Source organism: Dipodomys ordii, unplaced genomic scaffold, assembly GCF_000151885.1.
Source record: "Dipodomys ordii isolate 6190 unplaced genomic scaffold, Dord_2.0 Scaffold2, whole genome shotgun sequence".
Taxonomy (NCBI): Eukaryota; Metazoa; Chordata; class Mammalia; order Rodentia; family Heteromyidae; genus Dipodomys; species Dipodomys ordii.
This window is the reverse complement of record NW_012267218.1, coordinates 4,798,747-4,822,824: the sequence shown is the minus strand read 5'-3', so window position 1 is coordinate 4,822,824 and position 24,078 is coordinate 4,798,747. Positions and strand designations below refer to the sequence as shown.

The 24,078-nt window shown below is 51.2% G+C and overlaps 1 protein-coding gene across 1 annotated transcript in view; it reads right to left on the bottom strand.

The window, feature by feature from the left end:
• Bcl11b (B-cell CLL/lymphoma 11B (zinc finger protein)) overlaps positions 1-24,078 on the bottom strand; it is a 111,769-nt gene that overhangs the window by 66,811 nt on the left and 20,880 nt on the right. Inside the window, exon 2 of the mRNA XM_013013148.1 lies at positions 16,726-17,094. Coding sequence (XP_012868602.1) covers positions 16,726-17,094 — 369 coding nt within the window. The remainder of the gene's footprint in view (positions 1-16,725; positions 17,095-24,078) is intronic.

The following is a 24,078-nucleotide window of genomic DNA, read 5'->3' as shown; positions in this document are numbered from 1 at the left end:
CCCTAGGACAATTTTGGCCAGGCATCCCTTGGACATACGCCCGTGTTTCTATTAATTTATACCTGGAGGTGGGGGAATCTCCAGTGAAGTCCTCTGAGGGAAATAATCCAGGGAAAATGAATCTTCAGAGATGATGTCTACAGTGAGTTTTAAAGCAGAGGACCCTTTTTCTCTCCCAAACCCCTCCTCCCAGAAATCACTGGGTTTGACTTGACGTGCATGTCTTGGAAACACTGAACCTAACTTCTTGTCAAAAATCTGGTCCTCCATAAAACACGTTTAAAAGCTGGTGAGCTCAGGAAGTCATTGTGGTTCAGAGGTCCCACTAAGTCCAACCCCAGCTCTCGCTCAAGCGCCACGCACAGAGGGCCCATGAGAATAAAGAGGAGGAGGAAGGAAGTCTGACCAGAACCCTGGGGAATTAGGAATGAAAAGAACGCAGCCCAGCCAATACAAAGATCATAAAGTAAACGGAGTGCCCAGAAAGGAGGCTTTCACAGAGACGCCAGCCCAGCGCAGGCAGGAGAAAAGACCGGCACTTCAGGGGCAGGTGGCGTTGTGCAGTTTGAGGGATGCAAGCACCACTGTGGACCTTCTTAAGATTAGACCGTAAAATAACACCTGGGGCAGAAAAGAAACACAACCACAGCACCAGGGAGATTTCTTTGTTTCCCACCGAAAAAAAATAAACTTGGTTAGTAGAAAGTTCAAGAGAGAGCAAGGGGACAAACAACCAAATGGTAAGAATTAGGGTCCCTGCTATCCTTCAAGTGTATATTTTGTTTTTTTAACATGTACTTATTAGAGTTAGAAGCAATGGATCTCCTCTATTAGAATTTCTTTTAAAAAAAAAATCTAGCTCTCCCTTGAATTTTGTTGATAAGGATTGAGTTCTTTTTTTTTATTATTTCTTTTCTTTCTTTTTTTTTTCACCTTTTATTAATGGACACATAGAATACTGAGGGCTAAATGCTTTGTCTCGCATTAAGAACAAAATCTTTCTAGGGCCTCTTTATGTTTCCAAAGCCATGTCTGAAATGTCACTGACTAAAAAATTGAACAGGCCTGTAATTACTTTCAACCAAATAGTTCCTTTAACTGAGTTTTCTGTATGTAGATGGCATTTAATATACATATTGTGAGACTCCTTTTCAACCTGGTAGCATTTGACGGCAAAAAAAAAAAAAAATCACAAATTTCCTTCTAAGGAAGCAGTCTGACAGCCACCTTCTTAGTTATTTTTTTTTGACATGAAATCCATTTTCATCTCCTAACACACCAGAGGTGATGTGTGGTATGTGCACAACAAAATTTGTAAAAATTAACACTTCACCGGATTAATTTAATAAAGCTGGTTAGCACATTAACACTGGTAACATTGCTCCTTACGATTCAATCCAGGCCGCTCACGAAGCGGCTGCCACAGAGGTTTACGTCAGCGGAGGTTTATACCGCTATTTAATGTAATTAAAGAAACCGGCACCGCAGTCCTCCATGGAAATATCATTTCTATTGCCGCGTATTCCCATTAGAAATTGGGGGAAATCAGGGCACGCCAACTTTGATTTTGTTGTCAATTCCACCCACCCCCCACCCCTCCCCAATTCGGCTATCTTTGAAACAGAGCTGAAATCCAGAACCTCATGCAGAAAGAACCACTGCTGAAATCTTGCAATAAGCCAACTCTCTCCCTACAGGAACCTGCTAGTGTTTATGTGACAAGACTTGATTTTGGAAATTAAAAAAAAAAATTCTTTAAATCTGCAAGCTTTTATTTAGCTGTCATGACCCAGGAAGTTCTCCACTGCGCACAGGACTTTTCAGATGCCCCATATACACACGACAAAACAACAACAACAACATGACCAGTAAAACCCAGAGGAAGGGTGCTTCCATGGTTGATCTATATAAACAATGACTGTCACTGAATACCCCAAGCCCCAGACCCCAACCACGACAAGATCACTGCAGGAATACTGCCAGCATTGCTCAGGAGACCTCAGAAACTAAACAGACACAAAAACCAAACAGAAAAAGAAGGGGTGAAAAAATCCCTGCACCACCCCATCACCAAACCAGTGCGGGGGGGGGGGGGGGGGCGGGGAGAGATGAAGTCTTGAGACAGACAGGGAACCTGACTCAGCTCTTGGGGTCCACAGAGCAGCCTCTCGGCCTCCGGGGCTGCCCTGCGCCCCTTACAGCTCCCAGAAATGAGACCTTGCTTTTCTAAGCCTGCACCCCTGAGCACTAGGAGTGCCAAGGTAGCTTTTTGCTTCCCCCCACCCTCCCCTAAATACATTTTAATACCCTTATTCTACATCCTAATTTCTTTGGGGGTAGAAAACACACACACACAAAACAACAACAACAACACTGTCACATACACACACAAAAAAAACCCACGTCACTGTGTTTTGCAAAAGCCCGTAGCTTCCTTGGCAGAAGGCAGGCTGGCTGGCATTCTCCCCTCATTTGACAAAACCACTCTTTCTGGGCATATACTCAAAAACAGGTAGGAAGCAAATGCTGAGAAATAAGGAAGTCAGAACAGCCAACAGATTTTTCACTACCAAGAACGCCAAGCGTAAACATGATTTATTTAGCTGTGTTTAGCGTGTCTGTCCTGCACTCCCGCGACAAGCCCACTTGGGTTGAAGGGAAGGGTGGAGAGGAGGGTACAGGAAGGGGGAAAGCAGGAGGACAAGTGGGAGAGAAGAGGCGGCTGTCGGCACACTTCCTGAATGGTTCAGGTTAGAGTTAGGGAAAACAGGAGAAGGTGTCAGAAGACAAGGCAGCACTGACCTGCCCCTCAGTGAACTGTCACTAACAAAAGCTCGGAAGAGCCAGTTCCTGCAAACAATATTTGCACGGGGCTTGGCATGATCTTGCCGGGTCCCTGCTTTTTTGTAAACCCAGTGGGCTGGCTGGCTGGAGGTAGGGGCAGGGGAGGCTTGTGGAGCTGGGACGTTATCCGCCTCCAGATCCAGCCACAAGATGACAGTGTCTATTCAGATCTGTGTTCAATTAGGGCTGTGAGCCTGCACCCCGGTGGACTCAGGGTACCCGCGGCCCCCCCCGCCCCACTCCAGCCCAGATGCTGGGAACCCCAGCTCTGCCAGAGCCCCTGTAAGGAAGGGAGAAAGTACACATTCACCAACCCAAACTCCAGCCTGAGCTGGGGGAACAAGCCAAAGACATAACAACAACAACATCTGTACTTCTACAGAACAAGACTGAGCCAGAGGTTTGGGACCCTGCCAGAGGTTACTCTTATTAAAAAACAAATTCAGGTCGTAAAAAAGAGGGGAAAAAAAGAAATGAAAGAAATCCTCTTTGCAAGAAAAATAACAACAACAACAAGAAAAAAGGGAACCACAGTCCCAGAAGGCCGTTCTGAGAAGGTACCTTTTCGTTAAGAGCCAGCTGTGTATTTGGTGGGTTAGCTTTGAGAGGCGGTAACAAAAGGAAACCAAGAATTTCCTTACCAGTATGCACTGAGATCATTCCTCGCCTGCTCCTAGCAAGAATGAGCACTTAAAGTCAGCTTGCTGTATACCTTCCTCCCAACCTACATCTAAGTCACTCCTGTCCAGCTCCTCCCCTTCTTCCAAAACAAAATATCCAAGTTGTGTGTGTGTGTGTGTGTGTGTGTGTGTGTGTGTGTGCATGTGCGCGCGCGTGTTGGGGTGGAGGAGGGGGCAGTATTCAGGATAAAAGCAACAGGAATACTACAGGGTATTAAAATTCTGAATCACATGACAGCCCCCCAACACTTAAAATGAAAGAGAGAGGAGGGTCAGGCCGGCGGGGACAGTCCTCCAAGAGGTACTGAGTTACTAAATTGAAGATCTAAATCTTCCCTTGCCACCCCTCCACCTAAGCACTAAATGCTTCTGCTCCACATTAAACACACACACACACACACACACACAAGCAGCTATTCGATTCCTTTTCCAACTTGCACATTAAGACACCCCACCCCGACAGCCCACCAACCCCACGACAGCCTCCACGTGGACGCTATCTTTGAGAATCAGTAAGGCCTTCGCCCTGTGGACTGGCCAGTGTCCCAGTGTGGATGGTGCGTCCCCATTTTATAGCCAGAGATACCGGCGCTGGAGCTGGTGTGCCCAGGGCTGTGCAGGGCTGCGTGCCAACGTCTCTAGGCTCATGTCTTCAGCCTGAGGGTGGCCCGTGACATTCCAGCAACAACAAATATTTATCAAACGCCTAACCAGGACTCAGGTGCCACCCAGGGAAACCACACTTGTAGGAAAAATCTGCTCTTTCTCAGAGCAGTAACCGAGACGATGCTTAGCAGCACCTGGCAAGCAGCTTCCCTCCGGCCCCTTTGCCCACCCATCCTACTGGTGGAATTTCAGCAGGATCTTGCTGACAAAATATCACATTTCCAAGTACACGCTCCTCCTACAGGGCACTCCTGAACAAAGACAGGCGAAGCCACCTGTGCCCTGTCAGACACACAACCCAGGGCCCGGAGTGACACACAGCACGGTAGAACCTGACATGCAGGCAGTGACGGTACATACACTCATTCCTGCCGCTTCCAGGGACAGTGAGTCTGGGTTAGGGCCAGGGGTGGGAGCATTGGAACCCTCAGCCATGAGACTCTTGTCAGTTCTGTAACCTCCAGCCCTCCAGCCCTGGCCCAACTCTAGAAAGATGAATCCTATCTAATTTTTTAATCACCGCTGCCAACAGTCAAAAGAAGGAAAAGAGAGACCAAAAGGACCTGAGGTGGAATGCCCAGTAAGTCAGACAACCACAGGCTACCTGTCCCTTAAGAACAACACCTCCCTCCCCCATACACACATCTGAAATCTACATCTCTCCAAAAGAACTGCAGAGGCCAAGGCCCCTAAATACACACACACTACACACACACACACACACACACACACAATTAGTGTTTCATCTTTCTGTAAAGGAATCCGGTAACATAAATATTAATCAAACAGAAGAATCTGCCTTTTCGTCTTGGCCCATTATGAGTGCTGGATTGTGATCTTTACCTATATTTACAGATATTCAAAGGCAGATTCTATCTTGTTGGAACTGTCATAAATGGACGTCTGAGAAATCAGCGAGCAAGTTCAGACAGATATGTCCAGGACTAGCAGCTTTGAGTTCCCCACGGTCTATCAACAAGTACATTGACAAATACCTTCAGACTCCTCCACCAGAAAAGCCAGCTGCTCAAAGTTCGGATTACCTAAATCTCAGGCTTTTTTTTTTTCTCTAAGATCTGCTCTTACTCAAAATGCCAAGCAGGCACGTGGAGAGGGCAGAACATGCTAGATGCTGTGTCTGACCCAAATCCTAAGCAGATAGGTATACACGTATATTCTTAAAGCTACTTGGCTTCCTACTAGAGCAGATGTGTTCTGTCTGCTTCAGACTTATTCCTGAATAATGAAGAACTGGATCCAATCGTAGGCTGGAAACACTGTCAGAGGGAAAGGGTACATGTTCTTAGTTCCCGAGTCACTGCATTTGAGAAATGTTTGAACATTTCCTTCCGAGTGTTTAGGTGGATACACAGGAGGTCCCCACACAGGAGAATCCACTGTGGTCTCCCAGTTTTTTTGTGTTGTTGTTTTGTTTTTTGTTTTTTCCGTAAAGGGTCTGTTGCAGTGCTAGGAAAAATTGGAGGCCAGTTTTTCAGAAGTAAAAATAAAAAGAGGCTCCTAGCAAGGTGACCATTTGCATACAAATTCTCTTTGGGGAGAGGGGGGTTGCTGCTAGAGAATCTGGGCTTGTAAAGAAGCACTTGCTATGAATTCCTTGTTATTCTGGGAGACCCCAGCCCCCACTCCAGGGGAGGGGCTCCATTCCCACATCATTAGGAAAACAGTCCCAGCCCCAAGATGTTTCTCCAAGCGATCAGGAACCATGGGGGGGGGGGGCGGAGCAGGGAGGGGTTCCCAGAGAAAATCACCTTGGGACCATCCTGCTTGCCCTTCTCCAGGGTCCTTCTAGGCCTCACCTGGATCTGCCCCACCAAGGTGAGCCGCAGACCCGGAGGCCCTTCTTGGCCACAGTGGCCGGCTAAAAGGGGGATCCCGCAGGCTCCTCAAGAATCCAGAGCAAATGCCACCCCCAGTAAACCTACCCGTCCTGGGTCGTGGGCAGTTTTGGGGGGGAAGGCACCCCACCCCCAACTCCCAAAGAACCCAAAATGCAAGTCATCCCCTCAGGTCCAGCCAGGTCATTCCAAGTCCCCCCCCCACCTCGCCGCGCGCCCCCCGAGGTGGGCAGGGGGGCGGCTAGCGGAGGAGGGGCGGCCCGCAGCGCACAAAGGGGCCAGGGGCAGGCGGCCTACCCGCCCTTGACCTTGGGTCTCCGCCTCCATCCATCTCCCGCCGCCAACCCCGGGAAAGAGGGTTGGCCCGCGGCCAGGGGCGTGCTCGCAGGGCTGGGGGCCTCTGGGGGGCTGTCGGGGGACGGGGAAAGGGGGGGAAAGGCTCCTGGAGGAAACCTTGCATTCCAGCCCACGAGGAGCTGGAGTGGAGTGGAGGGGGAGGGGGCGGCCCCCATTCACTGCACGTGTTCCCCTCCCCCGCCCCTTCCTCGGACCGCGGCCCGGGCGGGGAGGAGGGGCGCAGCCAGCGGGGAAGAAAGGCGCGCGCCCTCCCGGCGGGTCAGCGGCGGGCTGCGTCCGTCCGCCTCTCCCGGCCCGCTCGGGCAGCTGGCCCATTAAGCCCCCGAATTATGCATGGCCTTCCCGCCCCTGGCAGGCACAATCGAGGCGTGCGGGGCCCCAGGTCTGGTCCGGGAACGCGTGCGCCCTGGGCGCAAGCCGGAGAAGTCTGAGCCGGGTGACCAGGCCGGCTGCTGGGCGAGGACCCGCGGCGCCCGAAGACCCGGGATCTGATCTGCTCCCCGCCACAGCGGGAGGCCCTGGTGCCACCTCCCAGCTGTCACCTGGGCCCTCTCCCGCGTGGTCCGGGAGGTGCGCCCCAGCCCGAGCTCTGCAGAGCCTGGGGTGGGGGGAGGCCTTGTCCCCAACCTGGAAGCCACCTCCCCCGGAGGGCGGGAGGAGACGGACACCCCCCCCTCGAGCAGCCGGAGGGGCCGGTGGAGAAGGGGGGCGGGAAGTGAGGGGTGGGGAGGGGTTCCCGGAGGTCGGAAGTGGGAACAAGCGGGAGCCACTCTTGTTTAGCCGAGGCGGCGGGGCCGGTGTGCCGAAAGCGGGAGGGAAGGTGCGGGGTCGCCGCCGGGACGGACTGGATCCCCGCCTCCCCGGCTTCCCCCGCTCCAGTCTGGCGCTCAGGACCCGGGCAGACCCCTTCCCCCGCAGTGTGGACGCCCCGCGGGGCCTCCGATTGTCTGTGGCTGGGCAAGATTTTTTTTTCCCTCCCTCTTCGCCCTTCTCCGAGCAGAGCCTAGGTCAGGAAAATTACATACTCCCCCTTCCCGGCCGGAGAGAGTCGCCTGGTGTGCAGGGAAAGTTTTACGAGCCCGCCATGCAGGGAGAAGACCGCATGTTTAGGTTTCCTAATTGGCCAGCTTTGAACTCGCGGTGGGAAGGGGAGAACCGGCTCAGCACCCCCCACCCCCCAGGGAGAAGGGAATTTTGCTTTGCGGGTCCACAGCCCCAACGGCTGTCCAACCACTTACTTGTGCCTTAGGGGGTGGGTCTCGGATTCATAGTTTCTATGAATCCAGCCTCCTGCTGACACCCGGAGCCCAAGGTCGGCAGTCCTCCCCGGGAGGACCCCTGGAGCCCTGGCTGGGAGGCTGGGAGCTGTAAGGTGGCCTTGGGTCTCTTGGACACGGGATTGGGACAGAGGCCCTGCCTACCCGTCCAGGAGCTGGGTGCTGGCCTGCGGGGCTCCGTGCTTGTGGACTCTTGCGCTCGCTGGCCCCACACACCTGAAGTCCACACTGACCACCTGAAAGCCTCGAAGGCGACCTGGGCTGAGCCACACCCAGCAGCCCAGGGCCTTTCAGGCGGTGTGGACCCTGTCCTAGGCTGTGGACCGAGTGAGAGCAACCCACACAATCGCTGTCCTTGCGAGGGGAGTCTGCACTTTTGAGCACCAACAAAAGGTCATTTCGTTGCTCTTTCTTCCACCCAGAGGAGCCTCCTTCCAATTGCCTGGCTGCCTGCAAAGCCAGGGGCAGAGCCTCCCCACACTTGGGTCTCACTCAGAGCTTCTCTTCCCCAGAACCACACCCCCCTACCCCTCCCCCACCCTCCAGGAACTCTTCACTCCAGACCCAAACAGGTGCACCTGCAGGGACTCAAAGAAACACACTGGCAAACAAAAAGGCCCTGAAGGCTGTCTGTGCGCAGCGGGCCTCGGTGCTGGCCTCCCTGACTCCTGCCTGCCCCTCCCAAAGGTCATTGCCTCTGCCTAGCAGAGTCCAGAACAAACAGGGCCTGGATTTTGTGAGGCTTGAGTTTAAACAATTCAGAGATCCTTTTTTTTTTTTGCAAGTGTGCATGTGCACACACATACACGCATACATACACACAGAAATACCAATCCATACAGCTGCAACTTTTGGCCTGGCTCTGAGCTGCAAACATTCCTCTCCAGGTGAGTACAGAAATCTAGGGGTCCTCACTGCTTGGAGCAGGAGGCCCCAGATATCTTTTCATATCATTGTTATTGTCAGCCACGGACTCTTCCAAGAAAACCTACTGCCCAGTCGAGTCAAGTCCAGAGCGCTGGGTGAAAGGGGCCAGGTGCCCCTGGTTCTCACAGCTGCTGGAAGCCACTGGTGCTGAGTCCTCGAGATTCAGCTCAGGAGGCTCAGGCTCAGAGACGGAGAGGGCCTGCTGAAGGCCACACAGCACTTGGGCCACAGCATGAAGGTGCCACCCAGGCTCAAGGAGCCCTGTCCAGGATGAGCCCTCTCCTCTTGGACCCAGGAGGTGGCCTGCCTGTTACTACCACGTGACAGGGGCAGCTGTACACAAGATGCACAGCCAGGGGTAAACAATCAACCAGAGAGAGGCATGCTGGGGCAGTGGGCCCACGTCCTCATGGAGTCAACCTCAGTAGACAGCGAGGAGCAAGAGCGCCTCACACCCACCACCGCATGGGTCCCTTCTGTCCCTGGAGACAGCCCAATGAACACCCCGTTTCTGGGACCCACTGAGACAGCGGCCTTCGAACAACCTCCCGATGACTCAGTTGCCTCCCCTACAAAATGAAAGTGTCATCACCTACCGCCTCCGAAAAGGGTGGAGGCAGCCATGGGAACAGGATGAAATGTGACCACAGGCGGCCTCGGGCCACCAGAGTGTAGGAGCCAACGCTCAGGGCCCCTCCTCACCGCTGGGTGATCTTAGGCAAGTGACTTAACATCTCTGTGCCACTTCCCTTCCTGTGAGGTGGGATTCACAGTGGACATAGCTCACGAGGCAGTGGGGAAGAGCGAACACTGACACCACGAGAAACGCGGAAGCCAAGAGAAGTCGGCCCAGCCGCCGCATCCCCTCGGCTGGCCACACAGAGCCCACCTCTGACAGGTTCTAGAAACTTCATGGCTACGCACGAGCCAGGCATGAAAACTAGCAACAACAAACAAACAAACCCAAATGTCTAATTTAAAAAAAAAAACTTAAGTGAACTGCTATTTACTGTCAAATGAAAAAATAAAAACATTATAATGAGACTAACTATGCTGGGTGCTTGGTCCTTTTGTTCTCTCTCTCTCTCTCTTTCTCTCTCTCTCTCCCACCACCCCTTCCTCCATATGGGACCGGTACAAATAGAAAAGAAGATGTCTTGTGAATGTACAGTTAGCACACGAAGCCCTGGGTTCAATCTCAAGCACTGCAAAGGATAATTTAAAAGAAAAGAAGCTATAACTCAAACAATGAGATAAATTAGTAAGATCTCGCAGCTCGAAAGGAAATAAAGCTCCCTTCTAGCTGACCAGTGCTTTTTATTCCCTTGAGATTTTCAACTATAGCGCTGGGCTAGTCACACATCCTGCTCTGGTTTGGACCGTCCATGAGGGAGCCACCATCTCCTGCCTCGTGGGAGGCAGGCAAGGCAGGGAGGCACTGCCCAATCCTAGTGACAGGTGGGGAAACAGAAACATCCCCCTCCTCCCGCCCAGGTGACATGGCTGGCCCCAAGTCCCAGGGCTAGGCAGCCAGAGCTGGTACACAGACACCTGTCCTGAGCTCAGCCCTGCTGGTAGCAGGTTATATAAGCTCAGATAAGTCCCAGCGCAGGGAGAGCAGAAGGTCAGCACAGCTCCTTCCAGCTCAGAGGACATGGTTCTTCATCTAGACCACACACACACACACACACACACACACACACACACACACATCACACCTCCTATGACAACAGCTAACCAGCCATGAGGCCCAATGCAAGCACATGGCCTACACCCAACCCTATAGGAAGCCCAGAAGGCAAGAAACAAGCATCTCCGTCTCATAGGAGGTAGACAATCGGCTGGCAGTCACACAAACTCCCAGGGGAAAACAAAATTCCCAGGATTACAACGGGTAACAAATATTTTGCTTTTATCCTGGGGGTGGGGACCTAGGCAGCAATGAATACAAAACAAATCATTGGTATCAAAAAACATCCATTCCGACTGCATGCGTGTTACTGCTTTCTCAGCTGCCGCCTGCCTTTCTCCCAAACCTTCACCTACAGGGAGGCCGCACACTGTTGGTCCATGGTTCTTGGTGACCTGAGGATTCCTGGCTGCCCCCCCCACACACACCCAGGTCATGTCTGAGATGGGGGCTTCCAAGACCACTACCAGGGGGTCCCATAGTGGTACCTGCCACCAATCCCTCTTCCCCAAAGCCTCCAATTCCTTGGTAGCTAAGGAAGCCAGGCAGAGGCAGATCTGACTCCCCTTTGCCGTGAGACCTTAGGCAGGTTCCTTAACTACTCTGAGCTGAAATTCAGAATGAGGGCTAGAATTAGCTACTTCAAGGTTAAAAAAAAAAAATTAAGTGAGCTAACTCAAGAAATGCACCTGAGAAGGTGAGAAATCACAGGTAGAACCCCTCTTCTGGACCATCCACCAGCCTTGCCTGAGCTCCACCCCCCACCCCAGGCCAGGGCTAACCAGGCCCAACACCCAACCTGCTCTAGGGGCCACATTCCTCAACAGAACCCTGCTGTGCTCCTGCGTGCAGACAGAAGTAATCATTAGCTGTCACGATTTAATAATAAAAAGAGATCATCCATGCCAGGACACACATGGATTTAACTAGTCTTAATTCAGAGGAGAAAAATAAGAACTTCAAATAGATCAGATGCAAGTTGCCTAACACAGCCCGGGAGCAGGGCTCTCCACCTCCAGTTCCCAGCATGCGCAAGGTCTTTCCTTTCTCTCACTGGCCAGGTTAACATTCTGTTTCCCCACTTAAAAAAAATCTATTTTTGTTTAAGTCTGAGGGGTACAGGTTCAGAGCAGATCCCAACCCTGGCCCCGGTCTGAAGGCCCTTTCCTTTAACCCACTGTAATTAGCAGGGGGTCTCAGGGACCCCACAGCCCACTCCCCCCCCCCCCCACCACCCACCCACCCCCAGCCACTGGCTGCCTGTGTCTGAGCAACAGAAAACTGACTTGTGGGGAGGGACCAAGGTAAGACCTGAGAGCTGAGAGCAACTTTGGCTAAGGAAAGGGGTGATAAGACATAAGATGGAACGGCCAGTCAGCAGGCGCCTCCCCTTGTGGGCAAATCACTGGTGAGTGGCAGGATGCTGAGAGACAGAGAGCTAGGTCCCCGGGGAGGTGGGGGATGTGGAGTCCCCCTGTTGTGACTCAGAAGAGCAAGCACCCCAATATTGCCGAGCAGGGACCACACTTTCTTCATCACAGCTTTCTAGAAGCTTCCACTCCTCAGCTGTCTCCTTGTGGCATAAGCCTGTGCTAGATGGTGCTTTCCGTGCCTCGTCTCAGTTGGCTCTGGGTATGCTAACTGAAAAGGGGGTGCTATCGAGAAAACTGAGGCCGGAAGAGTGAGGCGAGAGGACAGAGGGACTCTACAGGAAGATCTGCGCCCAGCAAGTCAGGACCCAGTTCCTCCTCGGCATGAGCCACCAATAAAGCATCCTGTCTCCCTCTGACGCCACCAATGTCTTGAGTTCTAGAACCGACAGAAGTTTCTCTCCGGCCCTAGCAGGTCACCCGTTCCAAGACTACCTGGGCTGCTGCGTCCAAGTGCAGAAGTGTGTGAGCCCCAGGAGGAAGACACTCCTGTGTCAGCACCCCACACGCACCACACCAAGCATCAGACACCCCAAGCATCATTAGGTATGTGTAAAGATTAGGAAACTGAGGCAGTACAGGTCTAGTCATATGTCCAGGGTGCGAGAGAGCAAAGTAGCTCAGATTCAGGCTACATTTGCACCTAGCCCCAAGCTCTTAACCAACCCCTAGGTTGGTTCTAGGATCTAGAAGAGTTCTTCCTGTCTTCAAAGGATGGATGGATGGCCAGGCACTGGTGGCTCACGCCTGTAATCCTAGCTACTCAGGAGGCTGAGATCTGAGGATTGCGGTTCAAAGCCAGCCCGGGTAGGAAAAGCTGTGAAACTCTTATCTCCAATAAACCTCTAGAAAACCAGAAGTGGCGCTGTGGCTCAAGTGGTAGAGTGCTAGCCTTCAGTTGAAGAGCTGAAGGACCGCACCCAGGCCCAGAGTTCAAGCCCCATGACCAACAACAACAACAACAAAAAAGATGGATGGATGGATGGATGGATGGATGAGTGGATGGATGGATACTGGTAGATGGGTGGATGGTGGATGAATGGTAAATGAATGGATGGTGAATAAATGGGGGGTAGATGGATGGATGGTGGATAGATGGATGGATGGTGAATGGATGGATAGATGGTAGACAGGTAGGTAGATGGATAGTGAATAGATGGATGGTAGATGGTGGATAAATGGATGGATGGCAAATGGATGGATGGGTAGATGGATGGATGATGAATGGATGGATGGATGGGTGGGTGGGTAGATGGATGGTGGATGGATAATTGGATGTATAGTGGATGGGTAGATGGGTAAATGGATGGATGGTGAATGGATGAGTGGGTAGATGGATGGGAGATGGATAGATGGGTAAATGGATGGTGAATGGATGGATGGATGGTGAATGGATGGGTGGATGGATGGATGGATGGATGGATAGATGGGTAAATGGATAAATGGTGAATAGAGTGGGTAGATGGATGGCAGACAAATGGCACAATCCTTGGGGTTCCAGCAGAGCACCCAACAAGGCGGGGAGAAGCCACAGAAAGGGAATGTGAGAATACAAGGCCTGCATTTGAGCAGATGTTATCAGAAGCATGTTCCTGTCCCTGAGCCAGGAATCCAAACCAAAGTCCCAACCTCTGACTAACTCCAACAACCCTGGCCACAGGACCTCCCCTGCAGACCAGCTGGGAGCAAGCCCAGGGTGAACAGCACCCATGACAACGGAGACAGAGCTCCCTCCCAGAGGATGCTCCCCCACAAGCAGCACCGGCTTTTGAGGCTCCTGGTCTATGAGCCTGGATGCCCAGGATGAAGAAGGGGCTTAGTCTCTGAATGAATGAGTAAATGATGAATGAATGAGTAAATGAATGAGTGAATGGATAAGTGAATGAATGAGTGAATGAATATCCTCTAGGAGACAAAGCTTCAGAAACTTCCTTCCCGCTCCTCTTGGTCTACCGCTAACTAAAAATAACAGTAATAATAATAATACGGAGAGGATTAAATAATCAGTACTTTTGAACCCATCTCCAGAATACCACAGTGAGGGAAAGACTGAGTCAGGAGCCTACACACAGCCCTGCCCCCACTCTAGGAACACACAGGAGGGTGGAGGGAACCCACCTATTTCCAGGCCAGCCCCGGGATCTATCTGTGAATCCCCACTTCTAGAAGGACCCCAGGTGGGACCTCTGGGACCAAGCACCGTCTGCAGGATTCAGGACGGGCAGAACCTCCGGGCCACCTCATCAGATGAGGCAGGTAGCCCAAACCAGAGACAAGAGTCCCTAAGAACCACCAGCCACCCATTGCCAGCTACTGCCCAGATCGGTGAGGCCTGGGGGAGAGTGGACGCTGGAGGATGCCCTGGAACCCCAGGCCAGGAGTTCAGGGCCCGGGGAGACCAAGGGTATGTACAACAGCTGTTCAGATTTCCGGAAGCCTGGGCAGAGAAGCGCCTGTGATTCCTAGTTCCCCCTCTTAAAATATAAAGACTCAATTATCTTTGAGCAGCTTGCTTTACACATGAATTGACACATTTATTTTACAATAAATAACTGAAAGTTATCTGTATTTCCTTTACTGTTAATCTACACAGAGAAATAATAAACAGGGCTTGTCTACGAAACTGTAAAGATTGCAGTCCTCAGAATTCAATTAAGCTAAAATAATTAATGCTCCTACCATATTAAATTACTTTATACATTTGAGCCACTGAAGTTGTATTCTTTAATCTTCCCTTTTTTATTAAAATTTTAAAAAGGGAAAGAAAGAAAGAAAAGTTGGTACCTAAAGTAGGCAGGGAGACAGAACAGGAACTAGAAAGTAAGGCGGTGATGGTTGTTAGGAAGAAATACTCTTCTGTAGCTGACACAGCATGTAGACTGTGTTTTGTGCCTTTGATTAAAACAACATTTTAAATGCTTTGAACAAACATATCTCTTTAGAGTTCTAAGGGATTTTTTACATATATCTTCTGGGCTGGGAAAAAAAACCCATTCGTCCAATTGCTGAGTAGAAGGACCAAGGAGATTTTCTCATCACTCATAAATAAAAATACCATCAGTTATAGCACATTACTACCCAAATAGGGAGAGAGAGAAAAACAAAGAACAAAAACTGGGGGACCAGAGGGGTGGCCAGGGGATGAGGACAAAGCCATTTGGAGATTGACTCTGTCTTTTATAAAATCCCATCTAGTGGAGTTCTTAAATAAACCACATGGAGATCGACGTTCTCTCATTGGGAAATGGCTTCTGTGTGAAATAAGGATTTGGGATGGGGAGGGGGTGTTGGGGCAGAACAGAAGCCTGGAAGCTGAGCATAAGAACATACTGAGGGACTTGGAGCTTTCTGAACTCTACTCCTGTATGGAGCAGCATAGGCCGGGAGCCCTGCGGCCTGCCCCCCTGACTGGCCCCACGTAGTGCAGGGAGAGGCGCTGGGGATCATTCTCCAGGCTGCCATCACGGAAGAAGTGAGAGAATCCACCCCAGGGCATCCATCCTAGGGCAAGGCGCTGCCAGACACGGGTGGCTCAAACGAATAATCCTAGCTACTCAGAAAGCTCAGATGTGAGGATCGGAGGTTCAAAGCCATTCTAGGCAGAAAGGACTATGAGACTCTTATCTCCAATTAGCCACCAAAAAGCCAGAAGTGAAGTTATGGCTTGAGTGGTTGAGCAAAAAAAGCTGAGCAAGGGTGTCAGGCCCTGAGTTCAAGTTCTAGTACCAGCAGGAGAGAACAAAAAAAAAAAAAGGAGAAAAAGGCAAGAACAGAAGTCAGTATGGGGCAGACGAGTCTATCTCATTAATCTCCGTGGGCAACCCACTGTCCCAAAGTCACAAAGCCACCCCAGGATGGAGACAGCCCTTGCTGCCTTATCCTAGCTGACTCCCAGGTAATGGAGATCCCCACCCGGGCCTTCCCACCTCACATCCTAGGCCTCAGTCTCTTCCAGAGCCCTTGACAGCCTCCAAGACCACCACCCATTTGCCCAGCCAGCCACCTACTTGAGCCAAAGGCAACCCCTGAGAGCAAAGCCTACCTATTCATCCTCATGCCAGGGCTACTGGGATTATACACCCTGTTGACAGGGGGAAAACTGAAGCTCACTCAAAGGGCACCAGCAGGATTCGAACTCAGATCCCTAGGATCTGGCTTCAAAATAGCCTGCGAGTTCCCCCCCACCTCGGTTCCTCCGACCTGCAGGACTCAGAAGCATAAAGCAGAGACAAACGCTCTGGTTCACGCACACCAAGCAGCAGTTCCAAGGGAGACGCCAGCCTGCCACATGTGGGACCTGACACCAAGTCCCTGGCATGAACACACCTTGCTGGAGGACACAAGCCGTGCCCAGGGGCAAACACCTCACACCTGCTCTTCAGGTAGTGAGACCAGCTAGCTGTCCGGGCCAGCCACAGGGGCGTGCCAGCCTCCCCCCAAGTGGCGCAGAGCACGGGCAAGTTCCCACGACCCCTCCCCACGCCTACCCTCAGGGGCAGGCAACAGGAGAAGCAGCCTCTGAGCTGAGCGGGGCCCCTCCCTCTTTTCACAGACAAAGGTGGTAGGAGCTGAGTGTGCCCAGCCATCAGTGTCTTCCAGGTGCCACCCCACACCAACTGTCCTTAAATCGCACCTTAGCTCTCTTTTACGGTAAGAAACTGACATTTCTGACTTGTGAAACAAGGACTCCAGCCCAACACTGCCAGACTCTCCAGCCAGGGACTGGGCCACGATCACCAGCCAAAAGAGGGCCAAGCAGCTGAAGGTTTCCGCGCTGTGCCCTAGGGCCCCAAATCACAGCCCCCCACCATAAAGCAAAGCCCCCAGCCATAGGCCAGGAGAACCTCCCTGAGCCCCGGGCCTGTGTCCTCTAGAGGACTGCCCAGAGACCATTCCAGAAGTGCCCAGAGCTGCCCCCGCACCAACGCAAGCACGCAGACTGCAGGTGTGAGCTCAAGGTGACGTCAGCAGCGAGCAGGTAAGCGACACGGTCCATACCTGTAATATTCTCCTGCTTGGGGCAGATGCCTTTCGTGGGTGAGAGCAGGTGTTCATCTTCATCGGGAGTCACCTGGATCCCAATCTCTACGGGCTCAGAGACTTTCCTGAGCTCGGCGCGTGAGGAAGGTGGCGGGCTGCCCTTGTCCAGGCCTTTGTCATAGCAGACACCCAGGCTGCCACCACACTGCTTCTTCTTGTGCTCTATAAAAACCAGGATGTCCCCCAAGGGGAAGTTCATCTGACACTGGCCACAGGTGAGCAGGTCAGGGTCGGGGCCACCCACCATCAGCCCCAGGCCGCTGGGCTCCTCTATCTCCAGACCCTCGTCTTCATCGAGAATGGCCGTTTCCACATGGTCAGCCTCTGCTGGAGACAGGAAAGAGAAGGGAAGGGAGGGGCAGAGAAGACAGAGATGGACTTAGGCGATCACAAGCATGAAAGCGCCCTCCACCCTTCTTCCCCCCGCCCAGAAGAGCCAGGTCCCTTCTGCTGCCAGAGGCTGAGACCCTCCAGGTCCTCCCATGGTTTGGGGTTGGCCATCCCTGACCGCTGGGGCACAGCGCAGCCCTGGCAGCGGCATCATGACACACCCAGGGATTCTCACTCAAACAGTGGTGGCCCAAGCCCTCCCCCATCCCCAGTGCCTGCTCTGGCAACTTCTTCCAACACACCCAGGTGCACAGGCACCCCATACGATCTTGGGATCAGGAGGCATGAGGAACCAGAGGCATGCCTCTCTAACTCCAGAGCATCCCAGGGGGAAGCCCAGAGAGCAGCAATGGGGGCCCATCCCTTTTAGAAACCCAAACATCTGTATGTCTTTCAAAGGCTTCCTGGTTGGGTGACTTCAATGCCCTGCCAGGGCAGGCCAGGGAAGCAGCGAACTACAGCAGTGCTGAGTCTCCCTGCTCTCTCTGGCTGAAGCTACTAACCACCCCCCCACACACACACACACATATACTTCTCACGCTTTCATTCATGTTTTGTCCTCACCATTCATGGGCGTCCTACTCGCATTCCTCTACCTGAGCCCTGGCCCAGCACCAAACTGGAAAACAGAAACCCAGACAGGCGTTGTCTGAGCGCCAGTCCCTCCCAAGGAAAAAAAGCCCACATGCTCAGGGACAAGTGTCAGGTTCCAAAAAAGAATATACAAGGGGACAGGAAGCTTCTACTGCCAGACGCACTGCCCCAGTCAGACTTTACACCCTAGCCAGCGTCACCCAGCGCTCAGCAATTCCCTATCCTTTATTATTATTATTATATTATTTGTTGGTTGGTTTTATTTTTGTCTCCCAGAAATAAAGGGGAAAAAAAAATCCTTCTGAATCCAAAAGCATTTCTTGGCAGATTTCAAACCACACTCACAATGGGCAATCAGTATATTTGCTTTATTTTTTTTTCCTTTTTGCTGCTGTTGTAAGGGGCATAGGACCCAAGTTTTCTGAAGCTAATTAATGTCTCAGAAAATCAGCCACCTCCTCCAGGGGAAATTGGGGAAACAGGCAGAGAGACTGTCATAAATAAAGGGAAATAGCATCCTGGGCTTTCCTATTCCCCTTGGGGTCTGAGTAAAGGCTGGAATGTTTTGTTGTTGTTGTTGTTTTATTATTTCTTTTTTTTTTTTTTGGCCAAACGTCAGAAGTCAGAAGCAGCGGGGTCACCAGAGAAGCAAGGAGCAGCAGAGGTCTGACATGGGGCCGCACAGGTAAATTCGAAGCTACTCGAGATTCAGCAGAGGATATGAAAACCACTAGAAGAGCAGGGAGAAGGAATGGAAGGGCAGAAAATGCATTCCGGGGCGGTGAAGTTACTGGCGGGCCGGAGCCAAAGAACAGATAATTTAGGGAAAAAATTCTGTGGTGTCTCCCATTCTACATATAAATCACCGCTCTGTGTGTTTTCTGAACGCAGACTTGCTCAGGGCCTACGGGAGTCTGGGCGAACACCCATAGTTACAGCTCATGACGTAGAACGTGGACCTCCGTGGAAAGTGATCCGATAGGAAGAGGTCCAGGTATTGCTAAGCAGGGAATTAACAACCTGAGTATCTCTTCCTGTACTTAAATAAATAAATAAATAAACGGCAGACAGCGCTCTCCATGAATTAAATGTAGGGAAAAAAATCCCATAGATGAGAAAATCCTAAATCTGTAGTCTGCCACATCTTTAACCAAAAAAAAAATAAAAATAAAAAAAGACCCAACAAGGTAAAGAACCATCCTCTGAAAGCCAGAAACCATTAATTATACTTTAAAAAGAAACTGGAGTTTACTTAAAGGAGGAGTTTGAAGACAATGCCACATAATTAATTTACCAATTTATTGTATGAAAAGATGCTTTACAATGGTTAAAATGTAATCACAACCTTCAAAACTGCACAGCGGTTGGAGGGAAGACACTGGCTTCTCCGTGAACAGTTTGTCAGAACGTAAAAGGTAATTATTCGGTGCCTCTCTTCCCTTTAATGATCTAACATTGAGCAATACTGTTTATATTGAAAAGCTCGCACCTTTAATTACCAATTACATATACATAATTCCAGAGCCAAAAGGAGAAGTCCCTGAAAAAGTTCTTTAGAAATATAAGGGTGTATTGTGCACCATTTCTAGAGAAGGAGAGTTAATAAATGGGAGGAGGATGTCAAAATATTGTTTTGCTTTTTAAAAAAAAGGCACAAAGGAAATGAGCTGAAAAGTTAAAAAGAAAAAAGAAAAAATGGGTGAGGGGGGAGAATTACAAAATGAAATTGAGAATTCAATCCAAGCAGGGCTCAGACACAGTACCTGGTAGAGTCTTAAATACCAGCCCTGAGCAGGCCTGGCAAAATGCCCCATGCACAGATTGGGTTAAAATAAAATAAAAATAAAAAAGCAACAAATCCACATTTTCAACCCACCCCCTGTCCCTTCTTAAGGGCCAGGGTGGGGGATCCTTGTCTTGTCATTGAACCTGAGGATGACTTTTTCCATTTTTTTTTAATTAACTTTCTCAGTTGAATCGGTCTTCCCTCCCAGCAGGCTGATGGCCAGCGTGAGGAATTCCCCCTTTCCTTCTGCGAGGAGATCTGAAGCTACAAAATTCCAAATTCATTTTCTAATTCAGAAGAATCACAGGCTCATTGAAAAATTAGCAAAGGTCACAGATGCCAGTTCACAAGCAACCCTATTCCTCCGAGCCTACGAGACTCCAAACTAGCACTGTTCCCCCTCCTGCTATCTTCTTCCTTTTTCCTCCCTTTCTTTTTTGTAACATCTGTTCTTCTCTTTCTGGCAGCTTCTGTCTTTAACTCTCCCCACGTAGCCGGCCTTATGCACCCAGTAACTGAAGTTCTTCAACCCTGTCTACTAAGCCACGGTTCTGACTGCGCCTTAGTATCCCTCATGGCCGGCCAACCAGGGGACAGACAGATAGCAGACAGCACCACGACTCTACATCTCTAGCTCCCACACACAAACCAAGATGAAACTCCTGTCCCTCAGGAAACTGGATGGTAAAGGAAGGGGATGCCTCCTTCCCCTCCCATTTTCAGCACTGGAAGTAAATTTGTGTGAGCAGTGAGTGGCTCAGCCTGTCACCTCGAAAGAACGGGGGTTTCCTCGTTCGACCCCAGGCTGTGGGGCTCTGAGCTGTGGCCTAGGGCAAGAGACAGGGCCAAAGATGATGGCTTGCCATTTCTCTCTCTCTCTCTCTCTCTCTCTCTCTCACACACACACACACACACACACACACACAGAGTATTTAGGCAGCGGAGTCTTCCTGAGTCCCAAAGTCACCCAACTTCTGGGTCATAGATGGGTGGACCAAGGGAGCCGAGTAGGCCTCTAGGCTAAGGTGTGTGGTCTTCAGAGACACCCCCAACGATTGTGGTTTCATTTCCGCTGGCGGGCGGATACTGGGCTGGGCATGTAGGGGTGTGTGTGTGTGTGTCTTCTTAGAACTATATCAATAACAAAAAATAAATAAAAAATGAGAAAGAGCCACTTGGCCCAGCCCGGGCACGGAGGTGTGTGGTCCTCCGGGCCTTCCTCTGTGGGCTCCGGAGAACAATCCTGCAGCTCTGTGCCACGCTGCCCCCAGCCAGGCCTCTGCTCTGACAGGCAGAGCAAGCGTCCCAACTGCCACCCAGCAAGGAGAGGCAAGACAAATAAAAGCAACCCCCCCCCTCACCGGCCCCTCCCACAGCCTGGTCCCACAGCCTCGCATCTTCCTCTGAGAAAAGGGCTTTCTGGATAGAGCTCCCCAGGTGCCGGGAGCCCAGCAGAATCTCACTGCTCTCTGGGTAGGAGGGAGGGGAGTGCGGAGAAGCTTCACTCCACTCGTTAAGAGGGAAAGTGAATGGATACGGCCAGCCACGAGCTCAAATGTCAGAGGACCAGGGAGAGTTCTGAAATATTAAATCCTAAAGTGCATGAGCAAATATATATTCACACACACACACTTTTTCTTTTACAACAAAACCACATTTTATTTACAAGGCTAGCCTCCTCCCAGCTGGTAAGCGCCTTGCGAAGCCATGCAACCAGGCTTCCCAAATAATCACCGACATCCTCGTTCTGGACCACGAAGGCGCCTGATCTCGAGACAAACTTCCCCATGTCTCCCACGGGCAAGGGATGGGATCAGGGCACAAGACAGAAACGGGAGAGCATGCTTCACACCAGCCCAGCCGAACCATCTTCAAACCCCAATGGCCATTAGGGCGTAAGAGGCCCTCACCTGGCCAGCAAGGGCCCCACTCGTGAGCGCCCCGCCCACCCAGGTGCATCTCCAGCCACCTCCCTGCACCGGCCCTTCTTAGGGGAATTCCAGCCCAAAGGCCAGCCACCTGCTGTCCCAAGTGCAGAACATAACACGTGTGCTGTGTGCACAGGACTGGCACGCAGAGGCAGGCACACACGCACAGGGGCACACATATGGGTGCCTCCCCAGCATGCGAGCTCCTGTTCCTCCACCACACTGATGAACTCGCAGTCCAGGAGACACAGAGGCGGAATTATTAGTTCCATGATGAGGGTGGTGAGAGTGGAGGGAAGGACGCCAGGCTCTCAAAAATCGTGTGCCACGCACGTCACAGCCCCCACCGTGATGTGTATGTGTGCTTACAAGACACACGCACATCCATCCACCCGAGCGCTGCCTGGACTGGAGACCGCACCTGCTCCCCACGAACACAGCCGGCACGTTTGCCAGCAAGCCCCAGCTTCCCGGGGACAGGCAGAGGTGATTCCAGTCCTCCGGGTGACACCGAAACACCCTGACACACGTACTCCACACAGCACAACACTTCCGGAGCCGCCATCCATTTTTAATTTATTGGATCCCAGGGAAAATAACCATTGTGAGGAGTTGGGGAGGAGACGGAGGGAGGGGGAGAGAACGAGAATCAATTCTTGGGAGAGAAAATAATCTATGACTAGGTGACACTGAAAGGCAGGACGAGAGATTTTTATGAAGTTCTCCCAACTGAAGGAATAATGAAGAACCTGGCAGAGGAGACCACAGGCATAAGGGTGGGGCAGGGGTTGGGGGGAATCTGGGACCCATCACAGAGACAAACTACCTGTCCAGGTGTGACTGCAAGCCACAGTCCATTGTAGGCCTCACAACCCTACACCTCCTGAGACCTTCCCAAGATCACCTCCACAGAGAGACAGGGGACACAGTCAGGCCACCACCCTGTCTGCTCCATGCCAACCACACACCTCAAACTGAAATTTCTACCATGTTTTTGATGTCTGGAAGGAAGACAGAGAAGGCAGTGAGGTAATGTGGGTTTCATCCAGGGGTACAGGGAGGGTGATCAGAACCCCAGTAAATGTGGCTTGGTTAGCAGGATCTTAGGGCCTGGCCGACACTTCGGGCTCTGTGAGAGGCTGAGCGAGAAAGAGAGAGGCATGGAGGGACCAGGATGCACAGCTTGTCCTGCTTCTGGCAAACTCGGGGAGATTAAGAACAGCTCTCTGCAGAGGTTTCTAAATTCTTCTAAAGCATTCGTCACCTCCTCCCCTTCCCAAAGCCCATTCCTCCCCAGAACCACCCCCCCCAAAAAAAACCCCACAGCTCAGGAGGCTGGATCACACCAAGGCAAAATGGGGAGGGGGAGCAAAAACAAAAACAGCAGCAACAAATGAATAAGAAAATCTACACTCAAATGGATTTCACAGATGCTGGCCATTGCTACAAAGTTACAAGGAAAAAGCTCAGTCCACAAACTCAAAGAATGAAATGACCTAGGTTTTGATTAATAAGCTAGATTATCTGCAGAAAGGGAGGGAGTTGGTTTTTGTTGTTGTTGTTTTTCAAGGTTTGCTGGCATAGAAAACCTTCCACACCTATTCCTCTATAAAACGGCAACTGCCAGAAATGTTCCAAGCCACAAGGGGACTCAGATATGCGATATAAAAGCCATTCTCTGCAGCCAAACGAAGAGACTCATTTTATTGAATAGTATGCTTTTGCAAAGGTGTGGATGGGAAGAACTTCCATGGAGTACACTGGTCCAAAAAAGCCCCCAGGGAGGGCTTGGCAAGGTAAGCCCTTCTCCAAGGTAGACATTTAAACAGTGTCCTTTCTTCTCCCCCCCCCCCATTCTTAGTAGTGCATCCATTGGGAGGTGCATGCTAATCATAATAACATTCGCATTTGACTTTCTTGAGTCATTGCTGCACGTTGTTTAGAGGACTCCTCACGATGGTTCACAAATGTATTTTAGATTTTAGCAGTTCTGTGTACAGGGGTCATAAAAATGTTATGTAAAAACAGAAGACTATTTCCTCCACCCCCTTCCTTTTTGCTTTGAAGTTACTTCATTTTGTGTGGTCTGGGATTTCATGACAGTTAAAACAGTTCGGGATAGCTCATTCAACACCCAAGCTAAATTATCAGCTGCTCCACAGAAAGAAAAAGGAAGGGATTTTTGTGAATTCAAAAGGACACAAAAGACTTGCCAATGTCAAAACGCCAGACAGAGGCGGAGGCAGGGGTCGGCAAACCAGGAACTTGTGTCACTTTTACCAGCAAGAACCTTCCTCGCAGAATGCCGAAGAAGACACAAGAAGCGTGGCCCCGTTTCCGTGTGTGGCCTGATCCACTGGGGAGCTGTTTATACACGTCCTGGCAAACACCAGCCACTCAGGGAGACAAGTCAAAAGGCCGGAGGAACAGGGGAACAAAATGTGAGTGACTCTCACCAACAAGCCGCTCCTGGGACTGAGAGATGGGGAAGCAGAGAGGCCAGAAAACAGAAAGAGCCCCAGACCGAACGTGTGGGAGTCTAGAGGAACATGGACTGACAAAGCCACAGTCAGAGCAGCTGATGACACAGATGAGCGTCCCTGGCCTTCAGTG